At 51.6% G+C, this 24,063-nt stretch overlaps 1 protein-coding gene across 2 annotated transcripts; it reads right to left on the reverse strand.

Moving 5' to 3' along the window:
* Positions 1–1,502: 1,502 nt before the first annotated feature.
* Positions 1,503–19,942, reverse strand: Tmem9 (transmembrane protein 9). Of its 2 annotated transcripts, none has more exons than XM_059280913.1 (6): positions 19,901–19,942; positions 19,367–19,468; positions 18,272–18,363; positions 12,972–13,080; positions 10,043–10,174; positions 1,503–2,478 (listed from the first exon to the last, which is right to left on the reverse strand). In XM_059280913.1, the coding sequence occupies exons 2-6, from the start codon at positions 19,436–19,438 to the stop codon at positions 2,326–2,328; spliced, it is 558 nt and encodes a 185-aa protein (XP_059136896.1). In that variant the 5' UTR covers positions 19,439–19,468; positions 19,901–19,942; the 3' UTR covers positions 1,503–2,325. The 2 variants fall into 2 exon arrangements, with proteins under 2 accessions (XP_059136896.1, XP_059136895.1); XM_059280912.1 differs by lacking the exon at positions 19,901–19,942 and adding an exon at positions 19,738–19,860.
* Positions 19,943–24,063: the final 4,121 nt, after the last annotated feature.

Below are 24,063 nucleotides of genomic sequence, written 5' to 3' on the forward strand. Positions count from 1 at the left end.
TCACAGGAAGCAGCTAGCCTCCATCTCCCCTCCCTTTGTCCAGCCTCTACCCATGGACGGCCAGTTTAAGGCTCCTGTTTCCAAGGTGGACCCCGTCCAGCTGTTCTTCGAGGTGGCACCAAGGCCCTGCACAGCAGCATGCGGGTGGGTTTGATGAGATAATTTCTGAATAGGACTTTAAGATTGTGCTCATTGCCCATCATATGAGATACAATGGAGAATGCTACCCCAGGTCTTTTCCATTCTTGGCTACACAATCTCTCCTCTGGAGGCAGGGGGTGCCGCCAGTGACGCTTACTCTGGAATCCATGTCTGAACTTCAGCTTTGTTTGTTTTTAAACGTGAAATTCTATACAATTAGATGTTTGGCTACATTGAAACCTTATGCAGCGGACACTCATTTCTAATCTCAGATTTTCCTATATTCGACTTATGCTGAGGCTGATTTCTAGCTAGCATCATGAGCTTGCTTCACACCAAGTCTTTCAAACTACCAGATCTAGGCAGATCTCTGCAGGACTTACCCAGGACTCACAAACAGTGCTTGAGGTCTCTTCCCGGCAGAGGGGCTGCAAAGGGGAGGTCTAGCAATTCCAGACTCCACGTAAGTTATTGGCAAATAAATGCACTCATCTGTTTCTTTCATGAAGTAAGCACATTAAAATCTCAAGATTCCCAATCAGTGATGAGCCCTAGGAGGGGCTGAGAAAATGCCAGGCTAATGAGCAGCCGAGAAATGCAATCAACACTAGGCCTGTGCCAGCCTTGTGTTCATGCACACATGCCTCCTGTTAGCCCCACTTGGGGCTTCATGCCAGTTGAGAAGGCCTGCTCAGGACCCCACAATCAGCTTATGGATTCCATATCCACCCTCTGTACCTTCTAGAAGCCCCATCTGCAATGCCCTCACCCCTTCCCATGCCCCTGAGGACTCAGCACTGAACTTTAGCAATCTTTGCAAACTGAAACTCCCACCTCAAGTTGTTCTCGTCTTTAGCCCTTCACCGAGAGCCAAAGGCTTCACAGACATCTTCCATGCACAGGGACAACCCCGAAGGACAGCGACTCCAACAGACTGCTCCTCACAGGTGCCGCCCTCGGGCTTGAGTCTTTGACACCCCCCACCGTGCACATTCAGGGCTGAGCTGACCCAGCACTGGGCTCTGCAGAGCGGCCACTCTGGAAGTCACCGACTCTTCCTGCTAGGGCACACTCCTCTTGACCACCCTCTTAGTCCTTCCCCTGTCTGGGTTTTGCTTGGGGACATTTTGCAAGGAACACCATTTAATGTGCCAGTAGGGTACGAGAGTGTCATCAGGCAGGCACTGTGACGATTCAAAGGTGACACAAACACAACTTCCAGGGGCCAGTTCACTAAGCCTTCTTGTGGTGTGCACATGCACAGGCAATACTCTAGCAGGCGACAGTCTACCCTGGCTTTGCAAAGCTCTGCCTCTGTCTGAACCCACCTAGGACAATGCTCTTCCTTGAAATCTGGAACATTTGAGAAATAAAACAATTTAATGGCTTCCTTGATTTACAGACAACAGAAAGACAAACGTTTCTCTCCATGCATGGTACAATGAAATTCAGGGACAAGTGGCCATCCTTGGAGAATAGGAGTCATGGTATTCAAGTCCTCTGCTGCTCAGCTCCCCGGATGGTCCAACTTTATGGCTCAGCAGTTGCAGTCACTGGGGAGAGATGGGAGGCTGCATGGCTGAGATGGGAGTGAGGTGACGGCCGCTGAGTATGCTGGCATGCCTGGGCACTGCCATGCATTGGTGGACCAGGAGCTGAGGAGAGGGGAAGGAGGCTTCCAGGTGGGTTCTGGAGGCTGCCATGGGCTCAGTGGCACCAGAAGAGTTCCTGAGGCTGGGGCCAAGCCAAGTGGGAGCTAAGCTAGCACTGGAGGACGTGGAAAGCATCCTGGAGCACAGGCTCAGTGCTGGGTACCCACAGATGACACAGCTCCATCTCCCCAAGGGCAGAAAGATCCCCCAAGGTTCGGAGCTGGGAGGAGCGGAGAAGATGGAATAAGGAAGGGCGAATTCCACCTAGTCTCGTGGCCACCTCAAATGTCCCTTCTGCCTTGCCTCCCCTCCCTTCTACCCCAAAGACCTACAGAGATGCTAGAGACCAGCGACCCAACCACACTCCCTAGTTATAACAGTCGAGTACACTTCCAGAGAGGGAGGAGGAGGACAAATGCCATGGGCTTTGGAAGGGAAGACTCCAATGAGGGAAGGGAACTGGCCACTGGCTCCGTCCAGCCCCAGAAGCTGGCAGCCGTGGGCTGGGTCCTGATGCAACCATGCCGGCCATCTAACTGAGCATCTTGTGTCGATCGAAGACCGTCTTCCTCTGCTCCTGCACCTGCAGCTTCCATCGCTGCTGGGCGCCTTCCACTCGCTCCAGGACAGTGTTTGCTCGGGCTCCTCCAATGGACGTAGCTCCTGCTGCCACGGAGCGTGCATCCTGCATTGGAAAGAGAAGGGAAGGGATTGGGCATGAGGCTGGACGGGTCAGGGCCCTGGATCTTTAAAGGCTGGTGTGGAACCAAGTGCCCCGAGAGCACTTCTAAAGTCTGAATTCCCCAAGTGCTGTGGGCTTCCTGAGGGTCTTGCCTTGTCACCTGCAGACCTCAACAGTGTGCCTGGCCAGAAAAACTCTGGGGTCTTCAAGAGTCAGAAGGAAGATTTTCTGGGGCAGAGCTGGCTCAAGTGTAAGTAGCATCCTAAACCCCACAGGCTCACTCTTAAGACTCAGGAGAAGTACTGGGTATTGACTTCAAGGCTATGTACCCAAATGCACAGGCCTGGTACTAGGCTGTGTACCTCCCCTCCCTGTGCTACTGTCCAGGGGACAACAGGAAGGCCAGGGGCCAGGGCCTGGCTACCCTGAGACAATTCCCTCTTTTCAAGGTGGGGGAGGGACCTGTTAAGGAGTCAGCATAGATCACAGCTGCAGGATCTCTTGGAGGGGGCAGCTGCATGAACAAATGGACACCCACACCCACAGACACATGCACACACACACATACACCAAGCTTCACATATACATACATATACACAGACACATACACACACACACACACACACACACAGAGCAAGCTTCACACATACGCTTCACACACACACACAGCAATCTTCACACATACGCTTCACACACACACACACACACACAGCAAGCTTCACACATATGCTTCACACACACACACACACACACACACACAGCAAGCTTCACACATACGCTTCACACACACACACAGAGCAATCTTCACACATACGCTTCACACACACACACACACACACATACACACACACAGCAAGCTTCACACATACGCTTCACACACACACACAGCAAGCTTCACACATACGCTTCACACACACACACACACACACATACACACACACACAGCAAGCTTCACACATACGCTTCACACACACACACACACACACAGCAAGCTTCACACATACGCTTCACACACACACACACACACACACACACACACACACACACACACACACCAAGCTTGCTCCTCTTGGGAAAGAGAAGATGGGTCATCATTCAGTCTGGGAGGGGTAGAAATCAGGAGCCAAGGCCAGCATCGCCTTTCTGGGGCCGCTGTGAGCACGGCGTGCTGGGCGGCTCTGCTCCCGTAGCCTGTCTCCCTGTCCCCCTTCCCCTTTGCTCTCAGACCCTCTTCGCTTCTGTCGTCAGCCCTCCCTTAATTAGTACTCCTCTGCCTCTGAAACTCCAGAGCCCATGCATTTCCTGCAGGACCCGAAGCTGATCTTTGGGGGAGAATTGGAGCCGAGGGCCAGGCCCACAGCCCGTGGGGATTTCCTCTCCAGCTCTCCCCGCCTCTCATCTCCTGCCACATATCTCTTAAAGGATTAGTGCACCCCTCTAAGCCCAGAGCCGCCCAGTAAATGCAACTTTGCTTCTAATGCCCCGAGCTGGCATAGCTTCTGTCGCTGCACGGGTGCCAGGCTGGAGAGCAGGGTGGAGCGGGAAGGTGCGGATGAGCTGGCAGAGGTGGATGGTGCAAAGTAGAACTATCCTTCGAACGCAGTGCTGGGCAATTTGTCTTGAGCTCACTTGTTTCTAAGGTGACCTAGAAACAGTCCCCTGGGAACCCCTGTCCAAGACCCTGAGTGGGGCATCACTGGCAGGCCAGGTGAGGTCCAGGCCTGTAATCCCAGCTACCTAGGAAGCAGAAGCAGGAAGATAGCAAGTTTAAGGCCAGGAGGAACAACTTAGTGAGACGCTGTCCCAGGATAAGCCATGTTTAAGGAGCTAGGGATGGGTCTCAGTCGTAAATAAAGCGCTTGCTGAGCACGCACAAGATTGTAGGTACAATTTCTAGCAACGCGCCAAAACCAAAAAGCAAACCCAAACAAAAATCCTAGTCATGCCTCACAAAATCCCTCTAGTGACCTTATGTGCTTGAAACACCATAGTGTGACTAGTGGGTGTGCGTGTCAGAGAGAGACCCACATGTCAAGTGAACAGGCAAGCACAGGATGGGGTCTCAAGTGGCCTTCTTTCTAGTTCAGCACAGTGATGCTGACTGGAACAAACCTGGCTTTGACCCCTACCAGATATGTAACCTTAGGGTGAGTCACCTCTCAGGACCAATCTCTCTACAAACAAGATGGACACTGAGGCGGTCTCAATGACACAAGGAATGTGGACACTCTGTCAGCATCTGGAGATGGGAAACATTCAAGTTCAGTGCGAGGCGTCTCAAAGGCTGGTTCAGGGATCCACCAGCATTTGGGGGGACCCACCAGCAAATGGGGCAGGGGCAGGGGTTAAAGCAGGCAGACTTCTTTCAGGGGAGCTGCCTCTGAACGATCACCATTGCCAATGCCTTCTGCTCGGCTCCTGCCCAGGCTGCCCGCGCTGCCTGAGTGGCCCCTAAGAACACAGCTTGGCTCAGATTGGTCTTAGCACGGACGTGGGGTTAGGGTGGGCACCGAAGGACCACCTTGCCTGGGAAACAGCTGGCCTACAAACCAGGACCCCAAACCAGCTTTGGGGGCCTCAGGAGCTGCTTTCCACCCACTCTTAGGACCAGTCCATTCTAGGACCAGTGTTGCTCTGGCGGGCTCTGGCAAACGAGAGCCTGGATGTGAAGCCGGGACAGGACGAGGGTTGTCTGGAGCAGGTGGAAGGCCAGCAGCTCTGCTCTTAGGTTGTCTGAGGAAATGGGAGCCAGGAGAGAGCCAGAGCAGGGCACTAAGGGAGTGTGTCACAACTCACCACATTACCACAGCTCCACTTGTGAGTGCTCACACGAAGTCTCGGCAGCCAGCTCCCGAGTGGGAGAAAGCTGCTGTTGAGAGGCTCCGTTTCCCCATGGCTAATAGTCTGATTAAAAGGTATTAGAGCATCCACATCTGTTCCTAAGAAGACCCAAGGAGGGCCTCACTCCTGCCTGCTTAGCAGTAGAGCTGGCAGGTGGGCGGGGGGTGGTGGGGTGAGGGAGCAAGGAAGTCATCACGTCCAACTCTTCTCCTTTCAGGGCTGGATCTGAGGAATGCAGGCAGGCAGGGGACAGTTAGGGTGTGTGTGTGTGTGTGTGTGTGTGTAGCCCCTCCCACAGTGGTGCATGGATATGGATGATTCCCTAGAGGTCCCCAGGCAACCAGACCAATGTGACCCTGACAAGCATACACTTCTATAGACCAGGCTCCTTCCCAGGCACTTCACAGGGCTTACTGCCAGGCTCATCCACTGGCAAACAGTTAATGTCACCTCCATCCTGTGCACGAAGCAACTTAGACTCCGAAGGAGGACTCACCTTGCAACCCAAGGTTGCACGGCTGCATGGGACCATGTTTAAACTTGCACACACACACACACACACACACACACACACACACACACACACACCTGTATTTCCCATCTTAGGATTCAGTAGCAGCTGTCTTTGGCTGGTTTTTCCCAAGAGGAAATTATATGGACAACCAAAGAAGCAGGCGGCCCAGAGTTAGCTCAAAGGCAAGTGGCTGCAGGTGACTTGTGGCCGGAGGCCACCTCTCCGGGCGACAGCACTCCAGTGCCTGAGCCCAATGCTGACACTGAGGTAGGGGCCACTATGTCTATTCCAGGTTTAGAAAACACACCCTGAGGTCTGCAGCAAGGACACTGAGCAGCAGAGCTGGGAACCCAAGTAGGACCACTCTCAAGTGCTGTGCAGTGCAGCCCCATTATGTTCTAGAAGCATCTGTTGAACAGCACATCTTCCTAGTCTATCATCAGGTGAGGGGACCATCTGAACAGTCTGCACCAGTGTTTTCCAGACCTTGGTGTGTGTGTGTGTGTGTGTGTGTGTGTGTGTGTGTGTGTGTGTGCACGTGCGCAGAATTCTCAGTACACACTGCACACTGTGCAACCATCCACGAACAGGAAGATAAGCCGTTCTTTGGAAGCCCCAGCTTTCTCTTCGTCTAGCCTTCCGTGTCCCTAATAATTCCCACCATCCTCCTTGTTTCCTGGCTTCCTCGTCCACTCCCCCCCCCCCCCCCCGCCCAGATCTCAGAACTAACTCAATCCACGGCCCCCACTGGGGTGAGAACTTTGAAGACCCTGTCAGAGCTCAGGGGCGAGTGGCGGAGACAGAGCCTCAGAGAAACCCTCATTTCTCCCTCTTCAAAGGGGGCCAGCTCCGTACATCTAAAACGGCTCTGTTGCCGTTTCTGTCCCCACAAACATACTGGCTTCCTCCTTTCAAAGGGCGTCTGAGCCCAGGGATTAGGCCTAATGCCCCTGGAATCCGGGGAGGCAGCACCCAGCAGCCGGGCCCACTGAGGCCCTGCCAGCGCTTTCAAAGGGAACCCGGCAGGCTTTCATCTCCCTCTGCACACTGGGCTGCACTGTGGGGGGACGCCTCTCTTTCTTTACCAGGCTTCCAGCCCCTGGGAGGAGAGCGTCTACCTACAAGAATTGGGGCGAGGGAGCCGAGGAGCCCCCAATCCTGACAAAGACTCTGGCTATCAAATCTCACCTCTGCCTGAGCCCCAGGCTCCTGGGAGAGGGAAAGGGAAGACTCTGTCTGAGGCCCGGACACTGTTCTTTCTGAGGCCACTGACTATATAAACTCACGTGACCTTTCAAGGGACCCCCGCCCCCACCCCCACCCCCGCTTCAGGGCTCATTCCAACTTTCTCTTCTTGAGCTGAAAGTTAAATCTCTCTGGGTCAGGGGAGGCCTCCTCCTTAGGAAAACATTGTCTAGGCTACTAATCAGCCCAGAGACGTGGCCAATGCCCTGGCTTTGTAGCCGCTCAGAAGACGACCATGGGGACCTTGGACTGATTGTGGAGGCAATAGATTGTCCCTCACCATCCCGGCCCAGAGTTTTCAAAGGCCCTGTAAGAAGGCACCATTGGCCATTTCCAGCTCAGAGTTCACCATCCTCCCTGACAAGGCACAGTCCTCCGTCTCCCATCAGCCCTCCCTCTGAGCTGCATTCAAAGTCCCTCTCTGCTAGGAAGCCCTCCCTCCTAACACAGAGACCTCTTTTACTAAAGACGTCCTCCTTGACCGGACCTTAAAGACGATTTTCCCAAAGTACCCAGCTTCACCAAAGACTGTCATCCCACCAAATCAGATCTTAACTGCCTGCCTTTGGGGCCCTGGCCCAGTCAACTGGTTTTGGTTATCTGGGGGCTGAAGCCTGTGGACAGGCCAAAGGTCTTAGTAAATCTCACCACAGTACCGCCTGCAGGATTATGGGAGCTGCTGGGCCATAGGCACCTACGCTTGGATACTATGCTGAATAACAGGAAGTCGGGGGATGTTACAGGGATGCCATGTAAGGAGAACACTGTATTTTCTGGCCCACTTTGAGGGTACTCATCCTGAAACTAATCCTGCACACCCATCTCCACACCAACCCCCGTGTATTGGACCAACCAGACCAAGCTGACTTTAGGCCAGAGTCTCCAAGAAACTAAATACAATGTTCTATAACCCTTAGAAGCCTTGGGTGGGAGGCTAGGGGTGTCCTCCTGTCTGTCCGCTACAGACGGGACATGAGCTCATAAGCGCTGGCTTAAGTCTGTCAATGACAGCCCGCTGCAGCCCTTATACGGCTAGACAGCAATCCTTCTTAGAGAATCCTTCCCACCAGGCCAAACCTGCAGGCAGAAGAATCTACTCTGACTCAGGTCCTGTTCCTGGGACCTGACCACATCCTCAAGGCTCTCCACAGATAGGCTCCAAGTGAGGAGCACCTAGGTCCCTTGTAGGAAGAGAGGCCTAGGATCAGACGGAGTGACGGCAAACCACCCTTCCCCTGGCTCCATATCTAGGATGGCGGGAGACACGGCAAGGCCATGCCCAAGAGCCATGCATTCCTAGGGAATCATGGCGCAAGCTGTATAATCATCGGCTGCATCTCTCAATTATTCCCCGGCCAGGACTGCAATTACCACATTACCCCTAATCGCCCCATGTTTATTAGTGATGCTCTCTCCTATCACAGCTGCTATTACTCTACATTAATAACCGGGTAGGCACGCAAGCTTTCCTCTCCAGCACAGACCACCCAACTGTCAGGGCCGCCACCTCCTGAGCCCCATCACCTCCTGAGCCCCACCTCCAGTGGGCCAGGCTCCTCACCTCTGCTCCACCTTTGGCCAAATCCATGCTGGAGGCTGGTGGGAGGGGCAAGCTCCCAGTGCCTACCGACTGTCCTTATCCTCGAGGTCTGGGCTGGCCAAGACTACCTACCACCTGGGAAGCTTCGCACAGATCCGAGTTTCCCTGTCCTCACTCTGGATTGGAACTTGCCTTTTCTTGTCTCTAATCTATAACTTAAAAACCTCTAAAACTCTAATTGCCTGGTGCAGCTTGGCCTAGGCCTGGTCACCTCTAGTGACCCACAACTCACTACACTAAAAGGGAGCCTCTCTATCATTCAACGGCATAAGAACACGCCTGACATGGTCCTGTTAAATCTCCCACTTCAACCAGGAGGCTTCTGTCCCCTGGGCCAAGCTCTTCTCTACAAGCATCTGAAGACAGCAGGCATGTTCTCTCTTTTCTTTTTTTTCTTTTTGGTTTTTCGAGACAGGGTTTCTCTGTGTAGCTTTGCGCCTTTCCTGGAACTCTGTAGACCAGGCTAGCCTCGAACTCACAAAGATCCGCCTGCCTCTGCCTCCCGAGTGCTGGGATTAAAGGCGTGCGCCGCCACTGCCCGGCTTTTCTTTCTTCTTTAAGCTAGCCAGTCACCTGGTTTCTTTCAGGAAATCTCCCAGGGATCGGCTGACATGGCTGAGGCGCATTCCCACTGTGTGCTCATTTGGACACACCGAGGTTCCTACACCAAATCCCCACTCCTCTGACAGAGAGTGGTTATCTTCCAGCAATGAGGCTGCAGGGACAGAGCTCAGGGACACTGCCCCTCACCTGACGGGGATGTAGGCAGTCTGGTGCAGTGGATCCCATTTTCTTATAATACCAAGTCAAAACCCTTTAGTCCGGCATTTAAGGCCCTCACTAATCTGGCTGAACTTCCTGGCCAGCTCTACTTATCATCACCCCAGCACCTATCCTATCCTATCCTATCCTAAGAAACCCAAATTCTGCATCTGTACACGGCAGTGCTAGGGCACCACCCACCTGGCCCCTCTAGCTTCTGAGAGCCTGCCTCTGCCTCCAGCCCCCCGGGGCCAAGCTTTGAAGTGAGCAAGCACACAACAGATGCTTGCAGAAGCCCTGAACAAAAGAACGAACTACCGCCTCCAAGTCCTCACATACTTGTCACCAATCTGAGCAGGCAGCATATCATGGGTACCTCCATGCAACAGGTCCCGGGTGGATCACCCCCCACCCCCACTCTTCACCCCAGCCTAGTAACACCGCGTACTGAGCCTGCCAGGTGCCTATATATCTTGGTGGCGCACAGGAAAATGGACAGGGAAAAGCAACCCAAGGATGACAGGGGCAAGGATGAGGGGCACCTCTACTTTAGGGCTACTTTTGGCCTAGGGACCCACATGCTGGCAGCCCAGGGCCATGGTTACCTCATTTTCCTCTTCGTTGTGCAGCTGCTCCGTATAAGCATCCGGCTTTCGAATCAAGGGGTCCACCAGCATCAGGAAGGCCATGTAGAGTAAGAGGGCGCCTACCACAGACAGGTAGATGACAATGATGACCTAGGGGAGAGATCAGCCTTATTCCATGACCCAGCATTCCGATCAGGACCCCCTTTCCAGTCTCCTATCCATGTCGGCTGCCGGGGACCATCAGGTTGGACACGGGCACTAGGAGATGGTATGGGTCCGGAGGGAAGGGAAAACGGCCCACACCGCGGGCTCTATGCTAGCCCAAGACAGTTCTCTGACAAGGAACATTCCAGCAGGCGCCAAGATGACAGAAGCAGCAGCCTGCTGCTAGACACCTGAGAGGCTCTGAAGTGAGAAGCCAGGGTCAGCTGGCTATCCAGGAGCCTCTATCCAGGAGCAGAGACTCATGAGACCCGCGGCTGGAGCAAGGACCAGCTGAGAAAGCCAGAGAGCAGAGACCCAGGACAGTAAACCGGGGATCTCAGGCTGGACTCACTGGGGGTGCAAGACGGGAACGGGGCAGCCTGTGTCCCGAGAGGTGTGCTGGTCCATGTGCAGTGTATCATCATGCGGGGATGGAGGACAGCAAAGAGGCCACACCCTGAGGGCTGAGGGTGGGGAAGCCATGTTGGGATGACTCCTTCACCCACCTCCCACATATGGAGCCTCCTAAGCTCCACTAATTGTGTCTTATGGAAAGGACAGATCCAGGCCAGCAAGATGGCTCATAGATAAAGGCGCCTGCCACCAAGCTTGATGACTGACTTTGATCTCTGGGTCCTACATGGTGGAGAGAACTGACTCTCAGAAGTTGTTCTATGTCCTCCAAATGTGACACAAGTCCTCTACCAAATAAAGACAGAATTTTGTTCATTTGTCTTTTGAGATACCAGTGTTTCTTTGTGTAGCCCTGGCTGTCCTGGAACTCACTCTGTAGACCAGGCTGGCCTTGAACTCACAGAACTCCACCTGCCTCTGCCTCCCCAGGGCTGGCATTAAGGTGTGTGGCACCACCATCAGGCTTAAAGACATAAAAATTGATTTAAAAAAAAATTACAGGGCAGATTGAATAAGGCTAGTAATTCAGTGTGAAGTAGGGGTACTCAGTGAATTCTAGTGGGGCCCCTCCATGACATTCAGCACTCATGGTCTCCGCCGTGTCGCTAATCCCTGGGTGATTCGGACCACGGAAGCACCTGCACTCAGCCTGAGTGGCTGTGATCGCCACACTGGAACCACAGGGCCACAGAATTCACCCAGGACCGCAAGGCTAGTACACAGTGAAGACGAAACTTGGACCTACCTTTGCTGACTCCACCTCAAATGCTTTTCCTACCCCTAAAATGCCTGGTCACTGCTGGTCTCTGATCCCAGTGATGGCCCTGACTGTACAAAGGGGTTTAACAACAAACCCACCCACTATGGGAGCTGGAGAGACGGCTCAGTCAGCAAAGCGCTTGCCCTGCAAGCTTGAGGACATGAGTTTGATTCCCCAGAACCCACACTGGGAGAAAAAAAAAAAAAAAAAAAAAAAAACCAGACATGGTGGCGTGTGCCTATGTGCTCAGTGCTGGGGGGAGAGATAAGGCTTGCTGGCCGGCTAATCAGCTGAACTGGTAGACTCCAGGTTCCGTCTCAAAAGACAAGGCAGAAAGCAATTGAGGGAGACACTCAACGTTTACCCCCGGCCTCCACACGTACATGGATACACACAGAAAATGGAGAATCTTAAGACCTTTTGGCTTGATCTGCAGCTTCGTCAGAAGCCAAGCTCAGCTGGTTCGACTTCCTCCTGAACTGGGGCAGCAGCAGTGTTCAGGCCCCTTTAACGGGGTGAATGCTCAGAACTGTTGCCTGCACCCAAGGTGGGGCAGGAAGGCCGACTCCACACGTGCGTGGGGCTCCTAGACAGAGCCAAATGGGAGGGTCTGGGAGTCTGTGCGCATGTGGGTCCATGCTGGAGGCACCTTCCCATCCACACAGGGAGGGGACGCTGGGCTCTGGACCGAAGGTCTTGGCCATCTAGATGGTCTCTAGACCTATAGAGGAAGTTCAGAACCAGGGAGCTGGTTCAGGAGAGGCTGCCCCAGGCAGGAGGGTGAACAGAGTGCAATCTGCACAGGCTGACGGGGCAAGGGAAGGGCAGATAGTCATTTTCTACCTAAATGTGTGTGTAGTGGGGGGGTATAGGAGTTATAGTCCGGAGAAGGCAGGTAGGAGGGGCAGTGTGAAGACCACCTTCCTTTTAAACACACCTCAAAAGCAAGAGCCCCAGGGACGATTTGGGATCTTTGAACTCAGGTGAATGATTTCTGATGCCATTTCTCGACTTGTCAGAGGACAAGCTTAAGAGGGTTGGCTTCATGGCCTCTAGAGAAGTTCTGATGAGTCCTGCCTAGTGGCAGAAGGAAGGATGGGCAAGGGCTCTGTGGCGCCCTACTTCATTCCCTGTGTGGTGGCCACATGTATTGCTTCTGTCTCCAGGTCACCCAGATGGTCCACAAGGACGAGGTTCAGGAAAAAGATAAGACTAGAGTCGCATGTCCAATACCTCATGTGGTCATGGAGGCTTTCTCCAGGAGGGTGACATGATCTTGGATAACCTGCAGGCTCCCTAGAAGTCCACCTCACTCCCAGCACGTGCATGATACCCCGCTACTCAGGCACCCAGAGATGTACTCGGCACCCCCTCTCTAGAGGGAATAAGAGCCTCAAGCAGCTGTAAGTTCTCACCACATAGGAGCAAGGATGTTAGATGTCTCTCACCCCCTGCCTAAAGGTGTAGCAATCAGGTCCCATATCTGCATATTAGCTTTGGAATGTTCACAAAAGAACAAAAATCACGGGACGGGGTGCATGTATGCAGCCCCCCAAGCCCCAGCAGTACCTTGATGGTGGTGGTGCTCCGTTCCTCATACCTGCACTCGCAAAGCAGGCAGTAGGCTTCCACATCGTGGCCAGGCACCGGCATGGGCTCCACCACATGGAGGCAATTGCTGTAACACAAATAGACAGGGCTGACGAAGGGTCTCCTACCGTGAGGTCCAGCGAGCAGGTGATTAGGGTACTGCTGAAGGGGTAGGAAAGCCCATAGGGAGGCACTCCCAGGAAGGGCAGAACCCGTTTCCCAGGCAACAGTCTGTCCAGTGTATCTCCGGTGCCAGGCCCACACTCCTCGATGGTCCTAGAGCCCCGCCCTCAGCGGCCTTCCCCTCTTGTGCTGTTTGCCCTGGTGGCTTCAGCTGCCCAGCAGCTGGCACTCAACTCACGGGTCTCCAGTCTGAATTTCATCAGGCCTTCCACCCTATTATGACTGGACTCCAGGTCCACTGATGACTGTGGTCACCACCCGACTGCCCCACAGGAGCCGTAAGTGCCACATCTGTGCACTCCGGCCCCTGGTGCCCAGTCCTGCACACTGGCTGTGGGATCTGTGCTTCCGAGATGGGGGGAGCAGACAGGGCCCTCACAGCACCTCTTCTGCCAGTCAAGTCAAACCCGGGGGTCGTCTGTGACAATACTTTTTCTTTACCTGCAAGTTCACCGAATACCCAGGGTTTTACTTCCTAAAAGTGTCTAAAATCCACCTTCTCGGTTCCCTTCTGCTGGCACACCTCAGCTGAAGCTCCCCTGACCTTCCTCTGGCAAAGTCCAGCCCTTTGGTCCTGCCTAGAACTGCCTTCCCATGGTGGCCAAGTGACAGGACCAAAATGGAACTCCTGTCACATTCTTCAACTTAAAACCAACTGGTGCCTCCACAGCTCATCCAGGGCCCAGGCAAACGAACTGTCCCACCACGTTCACAGCCTCTCTCAGGCCCTACTGCAGCCCCCCCCCCCCCCCATCTTAGAGCCACACTATTCCCAAAAGAGTCACATGAAGCTTGGATGCATGCCTGCATGCATATCCTTCTCCACACAGATGATTCAGCCCTATGGCCTGACCTCCCATCCATACTGCCAGTTCCCCTGCCTCATCCCTACCATACAGCTCTTAATCCTTGATTTGTACTATTCCACCCAGCGGGTGGGAACTCCCATGAAAACAGAAGCTAGCTCTTACACGTCTCCATATCTCTTGTGTTGAGCACGGGGCTAGCCAGGGCTCAATGAGTGAGTGCCAAAACCATCACGTGCTGAGAGTGAGCCCCTACCACCCAGTCACCAGCAGCGTCAAGAGCATCGTGGGCAGATCTTGCATTGAAATGAGGAAACAAGCCCAGGACAGCAAAAGTGGCAGCTCCACCATGCTTGTGAGGCTTTGGCCACCACCTGTGGTTGGCTCAGTCTTAGCCAGGCTTCAGCCTGTCTGTGCAGTTGGGCCTCATTCCCGGACTTCCGTGGATCGGCAGGTTTCTAACCAAAAGACCCCGAAGGAAGACCACTCTCACTGGGAAGAAAGTAAGCCCCTCAGAGGTCCAAAGAAGTGAACCAGGCATATTATAGTGGGTAGTTAGCCCGCCTGTCACTGTGTGTACCCTCTCCCCTGGTATGAGACGCTGTGGTTGACACATGAAGATCCAAGTCACTTTTAAAAGGTTCTTCCAGGGCTGGAGAGATGGCTCAGAGGTTAAGAGCACTGACTGCTCTTCCAGAGGACCTGAGTTCAATACCCAGCACCCACATGGCAGCTTATAACCGCCAGTAATGCCAGTTTCAGGGGACCCAACACCCATGGCAAAACACCAAAGCACATTAAAATAAATAAATAAAATTAATAATAAATAAATAAAAACTTTAAAAAAAAAAAGGTTCTTTCAGCACTAATGAAAGTTCTGCAGAAGTCAAGCATGGCTTCCTGCATACAATCAGGCCTGACAGTCCAAGCTGTCAGGCTGGGTTTCTGAGAGGCACCACGGATCTGCAAGAACACGCATGGACGGAAGAGCGGAAGGTCTTTCAAAGCCTCCGTCTCTTCTCAAGTCTAGTATGCAGCACCCATCTGCTCTCTAGACCTCCGAGGGTCCTGGTTCCACCTCTAGTAACAGCTACAACACTCTGTCCCCTACAGCAGGAATAGGTGTCTCCGTGCTGTACTCCAGGGCACTGCCCCGAGGCCCTGCACATCACCTTCTCTGGGAATCGCACACAGACAAGGCCCGTTCCCATCGCTCACCACGAGCTATACATGGCGATGCACATCTGTAATCCCCACACTCGGGAAACTAAGGCAAGGGGATCTTGAGTGCAAGGCTGTCCCGAACTAAAAACTCTTTCATCTCTAAAAACTGAAACATTAATCTCGCATCGTTCCCGCCCAGAGCAAATGCCGCCCTCCCTTCTCCAGCAAATTAAGCCTCCTGGGAGCCGAGTCCTCCCTTTGCTGAGCCACACGGGCTCTGGGTCAGAAAGGCTACTCCACGGCTACCATGGGCACTGTGAATGCCCCTCGACGCCCCAGGTGTAGTGGGAGGTAGCCATGTTTAGTTCTGCAGTTTGGGACCCTGGTACCCAAGGAAATGGGCTGCAAGAGTGGATGGGGAACAGCAGTAAGAAGGCGAAATATTGCTGTTCTTTCTGGTTCTCCAGAGTCACTGAAACCCTACATACTTTCTTGTTTTCCTAAGAAGGGGGCTGGGCAGGGAAGACTGGGGAAGAAAGCGAAGAAGAAAGACAAGTAGGCTATAATCCTCCACTCTTCTATTTAGACTGTGACGTCAGGTAGCTCACTTAACCTCTCTGGCCTCAGTCTATTGCCTGACTATGGAAGCGAAGCTTGACGGGTGTCTTCCGAACTGTGCTCTTTTGGGTAGCACTAGAAACAGGAGGCAGGCGGCGGGTGAGGAAGGCCCCTCATTTGGTGCAGTTCGGGTTTCACACCTCACAGAGCTTGTGTTTCCCTGACAGACTGTGTGCAGAAGGATCCTGCTTTATCAAGTCAACCTTGGGACTTACCTATGCGGCATCTAACAAACCCACCAAGAGGGCCTTTCCACGTGCCCGTGATTATAGACTTTCAACACTAGATGACAGAATGCCAGCCACACAGGAACACACACACAGCCATGACACTGAGTGCTGGCCTCAATCTGCACACCAGCAGGGGACCCATGGGACACAGGGCCTGAAGACTCAAAGAGATCTCTAATTCTAGCCCTCCCACTAAGATGCTAGCAACAACGTCAATCCCCACGCCACCAAGGGGCGCTGAGTAAATACGTGATGGTTCTCAGGCAGGTCAGTGCTGTTGGGGTCTCACCTCCAAGCTTCAGCAGCTACCCAACATCTGTAATGGAACTGCTCTGACATAAGGGTCTTCACGTGAGACTGCTCACCAGATGGCCCCTGAGTCTGCCTCTAAAGGGAAGGGATAAACTATAGCTTGAAAGGTTTAGGCCAGACCCCATCCTCTGGGCAAGCGAGCTTGTGTTTCTAGGACATCTTATAACCTCAAGACAGTGTTGCTAAAATTTGCCAGGAGTAGAAGCTGCCTGTGTGAAGGAAGTGGGGTCAGTGTAGCATCTTTGCTGATGACAGGAAGCCATTGGGGCTCCTCCCAGACCTCCATTATTTTAGGACCATACCACCAGGTCAGTAGAAGCACAAGAATTAGACGAATGCTTCAGGAGAAGAGCACATTTTCCAGGGCTATAGCATAAATTTGACTGCATAACCTCTAGGAAGGGATGATAATATATTATTATTATTATTATTAATATCAGCTAACATTTATATAACACTTAGTATGCACAGGTATCATTCTGAGTGCTATATAAATTAACATAAACACACACACACACACATACACACACACACTTCACACTCAAAGTATTACCATACTTTACTCATAAAGAAATCAATGTGGGGCTGGAGAGATGGTTCAGTGGTTAAGAGCACTGGCTGCTCCTCCAGAGGACCTGAGTTTGATCCCAGCACCTCTGCTCAAAACTTCCTGTAACTCCCCTTCCAGGGGATCTGATGCCCTCTTTTGGCCTCCACAGGTACTGCATGCATATAGTGACCAGCTGTACAAGTAGACAAACACATTCATCCATCTGTAAATATACAACAATTTAAAAAGTAAATCAAAGTGCAGCGGGGATTAAGTAATCTAGAACATGATTAACAAATGGCCAAGGTAGACTAGGGTCCAGAAAGGTTGGATCCAGAGTCTATGCAACCATCCACATAGACAGCGTTGCAGAAAATCTGACTGCTACTAGTCTGAAAGGTCTCAAATGTGCTCTGGATCAACGGGTCATGAGCACCTCAAGAACTCCAAGCAAAGGCTACCCTTCCGACAGACACTATCATGTTTGCTGAATCAAAATCTTGGCAGGAGAGTGCTGGGGCTGCGTCTTTTCTCAAAGCTCGCCTCGTGATCCTTGATGTCCAGGTAGTGGCAACCTTGACCCACCCCATTCAATGCACATGCCTTGACCTTACCCCAGGTGTGCTCCCACATCTTCAAGGATGAAGATTCCCATCCTAAAACTACCAGAACCAGAGATGCTTCCTTCGCTCACACTGCGGTCTGTTTCCCTGATGCTCCCTTCCACTGGCCTTACTTCTACACTAGGAGATCATCCCAAGCCTTCCTGGTTCCAATCCCAGATGCCTCTTCCCCTCAGCATGGTGGCTGTTCTCCCTATCTTGAACATCCACTGAATGTCCCCAGGTCTCTCCCTTTTCAGGGAAGGTTCCAGCTCCTTAAACTCCTCCTCCTAGAACACTGTATTTACTCTTCCTTTCACTGGTTTTCTTTACCTGGATGAATTCTTGGTTATTTGTGCTTTTTTAAGTAAGGGGCTAAGAAATAAATTCAAGACCAGAGACACAAGGAGCATCATGTAAGATCTTTGTTTGGACCTAAGTCTATGAAACTGTGGAATGGGAACACTATCTACTCCATTTACCTTAGAAGGTTGCTATGAAACTGGGACAGAATACAGTAACAGAGCTGTGCAAAAGGCACCGAATGGTACACACTACATACACCTGCCTCTTTCACATCTCTCCCACCATTCTTCACGCATCCATTTAAACTCAAAGCGAAACAACAAAATCCAACCCCCTCAGCTGGAATTCAAGATACTTGGCTTTCGTTATCAAATGGCTAAGGACAAAATATTCCTTTGTAGGCTCTCCACAGAAACGGGTAATTTATCTCTAGGACAGGAAGTCTAGTAAGCCCTGGTCATCTCAACCAGGTGATGCAGGCACCGGCCAGCCATTTACAATGTCTTACCAGTCCTTCTGAGACACATTCTGGTTGTAAATGTGCCCACTGATGTTTCTATAAGGGGGGCAGATGCATTTGCACCGGATATCTTCAGAGCTCTGGAAGGAAAACAGAAAGGGTAAATGGCAGGGACGATCCCGGTTCAGATTCTAGGCAGGCTAGCCAATGTTAGTGCTGTGTCCTGTTCTGTGAGGTATGTGTGCTTTTGAATTTTCCCATCCTCAAGTCACGGAGGAGGACTGGTTCTTTAGGAAGGCTGTCACATCACAGGGTCCGCAAGATAAGAACCTCTCTGGTATCAAAAGAAACAGAAGCTGCCTGAGGCCGCCACTCAGGGAGTGATATGCGCATGTGCAGGGCAGAGGATAAGCAAAGTGACAGGTCGTAACCCTGGGGCCCACACTTGTGTATTTTCTGTCTGGTGGGGTAGGTGGCCAGATTTCCCCCCAATTCTGTCTTAACTCCCTAGGTTAGAATGGGGGAGGGGTGAATAAAGGAAAGGGGGATGTTGCCACGAGAAGGCGCCCTCCAGGAGTTCCTTGAAGAGCCAAGCAGCAAGCCCTGCTACTCAGCCTCACTTCAGTGTCTTCCTGATCCTCAGAATCTAAAGCCATAGGGCCTCACGGACCATCTGAACCCAGCTGCTGGTCCCCTATCCCTAAGGAATGGGGACCAGTCTCGGGGGTCCGCCACGAAGCTGGGTCGGCTTGGATGCAGAAGCTCCATCTGAGCATGCCTTCACGCTCAGAGCATTTTACAACATGACGTGATTTGATTATCCCCAAACGGAGCAGCAGATTCGACCACAGCTGCTTTTACTTAGGGCAAAGGAAGACAGGGAGAACTTGGGTAACTTCTCTAAACAAACTTTCCTGCTTGTGGGAAATTCCACCGAGGGGCCGGTTTCGTCTGGAACCTACGCAGTCTGCTCCGAACCCTGTGCTCCCTACACCCTTAGGAAGTCCTGCAGCTTGCCCCCGGTAAGGTCCTCCAAGTATGGTCGGATGGGTGAGGGGCAAGGGTGGCACTGCGGCTACCTCCGTGAAAGCCCCACGAGCCCGGCACTAGAGCAACAAGGTGCTGCTGGCTCACCTCCCTCACCTTGTTGGCTTGGGCTGGGGGCACCAGCAAGCACCCCACCACAGCCACCAAACACAGCAGCTTCATGCTCATCAGGCTTGCTGAGCCAGCAAGACCAGACGCCTGGGGGGATAAAAAGAAACATGGAGTCGGAAGAAGGCAAGGTGGTCATAACCCAGCCAGCACCCTCGGCCCCATTACAGCTTTGCCGGATGAGGGAAGAGGGCTGAGTTCCAGGATTCCTGGGCCTTCGAAACCTTTCCCTCTCCCAAGTCCAGCTCTCAGAAGCTTCCCGTGCACTAACAGAGGGAGTCTTCTGGGGTTACAGCCTCCCGGAACCCCCAGATCCTGTCACCAGGCCCTCCCGCTCCGACCCTCGCCTCTCCTCCCACCTCTCTGCCTTCACTGCCCCCGTAGCGCCGCTCGGGCCCAACGAGAAGCCCCGATCCCGACCGCCGAGGGCACTGCACACCCCGCCTAAGGATTTGGGGCGGCTGGGAGCCCCCAGTGTCCCCGCGACCCCTGTACCCCTCCCCCAGTGCCGGGTCCACCAACCTGCAAGCTCCGCCGCAGCCGCCACGGACCAGCAGGCCCCACCCCTCCAGCTCCTATTGGCTGCTAGAGCCGCCGCTCAGCCCAACCTCGCTAGTCGCCAAGACAACAAGACCCACCTCCGCCTGGTCCCGGAGGCTCCCACTCTAGGGAGAGGAAGGCATTTCTCTACCAGGACCTAGCAAGAAAAGGGAATGTCTGCCTTTCCTGTAGAGAACCCAAGATCTGTCCCGGTGGGTCCTGCCAGCTCCTCCCAGAGTGCTTTGTTCTACCTTGTGTTACGCCATCTTCCTGCTTCAGGGAAAGCGCTGAGAAATGAAGCTAATAACAACAATAACGATTTAAAAACAAGAGCAAGGGCGATTGTGCTTATTCACAGTCTGAAATTTTTTAAAGAGCCACATTTTTTTTTTTTTTTTTTTAAACAGGGAACTCAAGGGCCCAGTCTCTATTCCTACACAGCCTGAGGAGAATAAAACAGGATTGGTAATAGGTGATGGGCTGGAGGGGGGCTGTGCCTCGTTAGCCTACACTGGTTCTAAAGGCCGGGCAAACTGTGACAAGCCGTACAGGCCGCGCTGGGAGTAGGGGTAGGTTGCAGGCTGCAGAGGGACGGGTGTGAACTTCTTACCAACTGTGAAGGAAAGCAAAGTCAACTGAGCCCGGGCCAGGCAGTGAGGACACTTGAGCTTTTGGCCTCAGCCCTTCATGGAACTAAGCACCTGCGTTACCCTAGAGACCACGCCTTCCCTCTCTGGGTACCAGTTTCTTTAGCTAAGAGTCCCTTCAGCTTTGATGGATTGGATTCCTGGAGGCAGGAATGGTCCTATGGCCAGAATGTAATTTAGTATAGAAAATCACGTGCCACGGAAGAGTTTTCCTCCCCTGGCATATTATTTGAGCACTATTGTGTCCGGTACCATCCTAGACACTGAGGCTGTTCAGGGGAGGTGGGACGGCAAACCTTGACTCTGCTCTTGTAGAACGTGGTATTTGTTACAAAGAAAACACTGGTCAACCAGCCGTTACAATTTAGGATAGGAAGAGCTTTGTTGGGAAAAAGAATGCATATGCTAGCGGGAAACTTAGACCAAGAGGCAGGGGAGCCCAGCATGATGGAGAAGCTTTGAAGGTAGCAAGAGGCTCTCCGAGCTGGCCGAGTGTGATAAGAATACCAGCACGCTATCCAAGGTCCGTGTGCTGCTGCCGCACCTGTGACTGTGTTATCTTAGCTAGCAAAAGGACTTTGAAGATGTGATACAAATTAAGGCCCTTAGGGTCGAGAGAGACTATTGGACTGTTCAGGAGGGTCAAATCTAATCAGGTGAGGCCTTAAGGGAGGGAATTTTTTTTTTCTGGCTGTGGTAGAGAAAAACATGGTCGTGTCTCTGATGGTCTGCTGCTGACTTAGAAGGCAGAGGAAAGAGTTTTGACAAAAGGGATGTGGGTGCTTTAGGGGGAAATATATATATATATATATATATATATATATATATATATATATATATATATATATATATACATACCTTGATTTTAGTTCGTGTCAGACTTCAGACCTACAGAGATGAGACACAGTTGTGTTGTTTAAGCCACAAAGTTCATGGCTGGCGCTCGGTTAGAACAGCAACAGATGAAGGCAGAGGGGGTAAGGTGCAGGGTGGTACAGACAGATGGAAATGCTTGCAGGAAAGAAGTAAATGGCTCAGCATGGATCTTCTTGCACCCGTTTTTACACCCCACCCCACCCCCACCGCAGTCGTGGCATGGGTTTGCCTGTGTAAGCTAGGTTTGGAACCCATGCCAGAACAGAGGGCCTGTGTTCTTCCCCATCCCTGCCCCTACTGTTGTGCTCCTGGGTAGGGACCTGATGGCTGTCATCACCCCTGAACTGTGCACCTCTCACAGGCTTCAGCTATATGCCCTGACTTTTCCTCTGATACCCAGCAAAGCTTATCTGTCCAGTGCCCCCTAGCCTCGGGCTCCTGGGAGATGATGACCTTCCTGGGATGGCATTAAACAGCCACACCTGAGCCACACCACAGGGTCATCCAACCTAAATAGGAAATAAAGCCCAACAGATGGATGTCAGTCATTTGTGCGACGTCCAAAAGGTGAGTAACTGGGGACACGGTCGTCTCTGATCCACCTATTATATGAAGGTGCCATTCTGCCCACTGATGGCCGGTGATGTGCATGGGGGCCGTCCTTGAAATGGATTGTGCACCATCCTCAGATATCCTAAGTAAATGTATTGTCTCTGGTCAAAGTAGGATTTATCAAGCATCAGAGAAACTGGGGTACTGATATCAGGGCAGAGGTGTTGTTATGAAGTTTGTGACCCTTGGAAAAAGACCATAAACTCAATCTAATTATAATTAAATATTTATTGATTAACGGCTAGCAGGACAAACACTCTCTGAGCCGTATTTGAGATTGCCATGGAGGAGGGATTTGGGGAAGGACTTTTAAAGGGGAAAACCACACAGAGACCTTCAATATCTATACAAGCAAGTAAAAACTGTTCTGTTCTGCCAAGTTAAGCAGTTAGGGCAACTCAAAACAATCTTCGGTATCTGCACAAGCAACTTACAGAAGCAAAAAAAAAAAAAAAAAAGCAGTTAGTCATAAAATAACAAGTGGTCAGTCATGGCACAGCTGTACATTTTTGGGTGGCCACCGAGTCAGGGTTACTGGGAACTTATATTCCAGGGACTGGAGTCAGCGACCAATGTCTGGTGGGTACCAAGATGGATGACTAACATACATGGAGCTTCTTCGGCCATAGTGTTCTGCTGTTCAGGCTTCCTCTCTCAGTGCCTCACAGACACACTTCACTCTGAACAGCATCTCACCACAGTGATCTTTACCAAAGAAATAATCATCCTAATTGTGCAAATCTTGTAATAAGTTCTGGCCAATTGTTAATAAATAGTATAGACCCTCCAGTCTATTGTGTATGCATACATGGAGTCATATGTAACACACACACACACACACACACACACACACACGCATGCACACGCACACGCACGCGCACGCACACGCACACACACACGGACACACACACTCTTACATTTCAGCTGTGTGCTCTCCTAGCAACCACTCACCAGGCACCAGGATGCTATGGCCTTAGGTCAGTGTTTCCTTGCCCACTGTCCTATTTTTCTTGGCTCAGTCCCTGCCTCTGCGCATGTGCTTCTGGGTGTAGACTACGTAAGTCTGAGATAACAGCTTACTTTGGGGCCCCAATTTTCTTACCCAATATTTTGGGGTTTTGGTTGGTGTTTCAGCTCACAGTAGCAGGCAAGAGTGCTATTATGCTAAGTCCATGGAATCAAATTCACAAAGTCTGTTTCTACTTGAAGAGACTCCTGCTGGAGCACCACCCACAGGGGCTCAGTTTCCCTCTGTGGAGAGTTGTTGAGAACAGCAGCTCTTAAACATCCTAGACTCACATCCTCTTACACTCTTTTAAAATTATTTAGCACTCCAAAGACTGCTTACGAAGGTTCTAGTTATATGTCACTATCAAAATTAAAACAGAAATCACAGCATTTCTCCGAAATTGCACACATAGGCACCTTCTGAACCAGAGGGACAGAGTAGCATTGGTTTACATTTTGTTGTTGTTGTTACCCCTGTGACCTCTGGTTGAATGTGTGAGAGCTAGCTTCTCACATCTGCTTCTGCATTTAATCCTCTGTGATGTATCTAAACCTAGAAAAGCTCCATTGTATGCTTGGAGGGAAATAAGACAGAAAAGGGCAAATCCCTTCTTAGTGCTTCTAGGGGAAAAAAATTTCAACCTGTGATTTCCCTAAAAGTCTCTAGAGACTCACAAAAGTCCCCAGGCTGCTGGCTGAGAAGACTATAAAGTTTCTTTAGAAGATGACGATCTATTGGATTTTCTGAGACTACTATATGATAGCAGTTTTCAAAATACATTTTAGAAAACACGCTCCTAATATTATCAAGGAGTCTTACTGTAGGTTGGATGCAGCCTGTGTGGGAAAATGTGCATCCTATGAATAAATTAATGTGGGAACCCTTAAAGTAAATTCAACACACATACATATTTGCTTTAAGACTTTTTAGATACTTCAGTGTGATGAGCACATTATAAATTTCTTAAGCTGTATTATTATATAATAGTGTTTGCCTGTAGT

Source organism: Peromyscus eremicus, chromosome 15 (genome assembly GCF_949786415.1).
Source record: "Peromyscus eremicus chromosome 15, PerEre_H2_v1, whole genome shotgun sequence".
In the NCBI taxonomy this organism is placed as follows: Eukaryota; Metazoa; Chordata; class Mammalia; order Rodentia; family Cricetidae; genus Peromyscus; species Peromyscus eremicus.

Bases quoted from the DNA above. Each gene is read 5' to 3' on its own strand.
- Tmem9 (XM_059280913.1), bottom strand. From the start codon at position 19,438: ATGAGCATGAAGCTGCTGTGTTTGGTGGCTGTGGTGGGGTGCTTGCTG. The intron at 13,081-18,271 runs GTAAGACATTGT...TTTGTGTTACAG, and splicing joins AATGTGTCTCAGAAGGACTG to CAATTGCCTCCATGTGGTGG. The intron at 10,175-12,971 runs GTACTGCTGGGG...TCTCTCCCCTAG, and splicing joins GGAGCACCACCACCATCAAG to GTCATCATTGTCATCTACCT.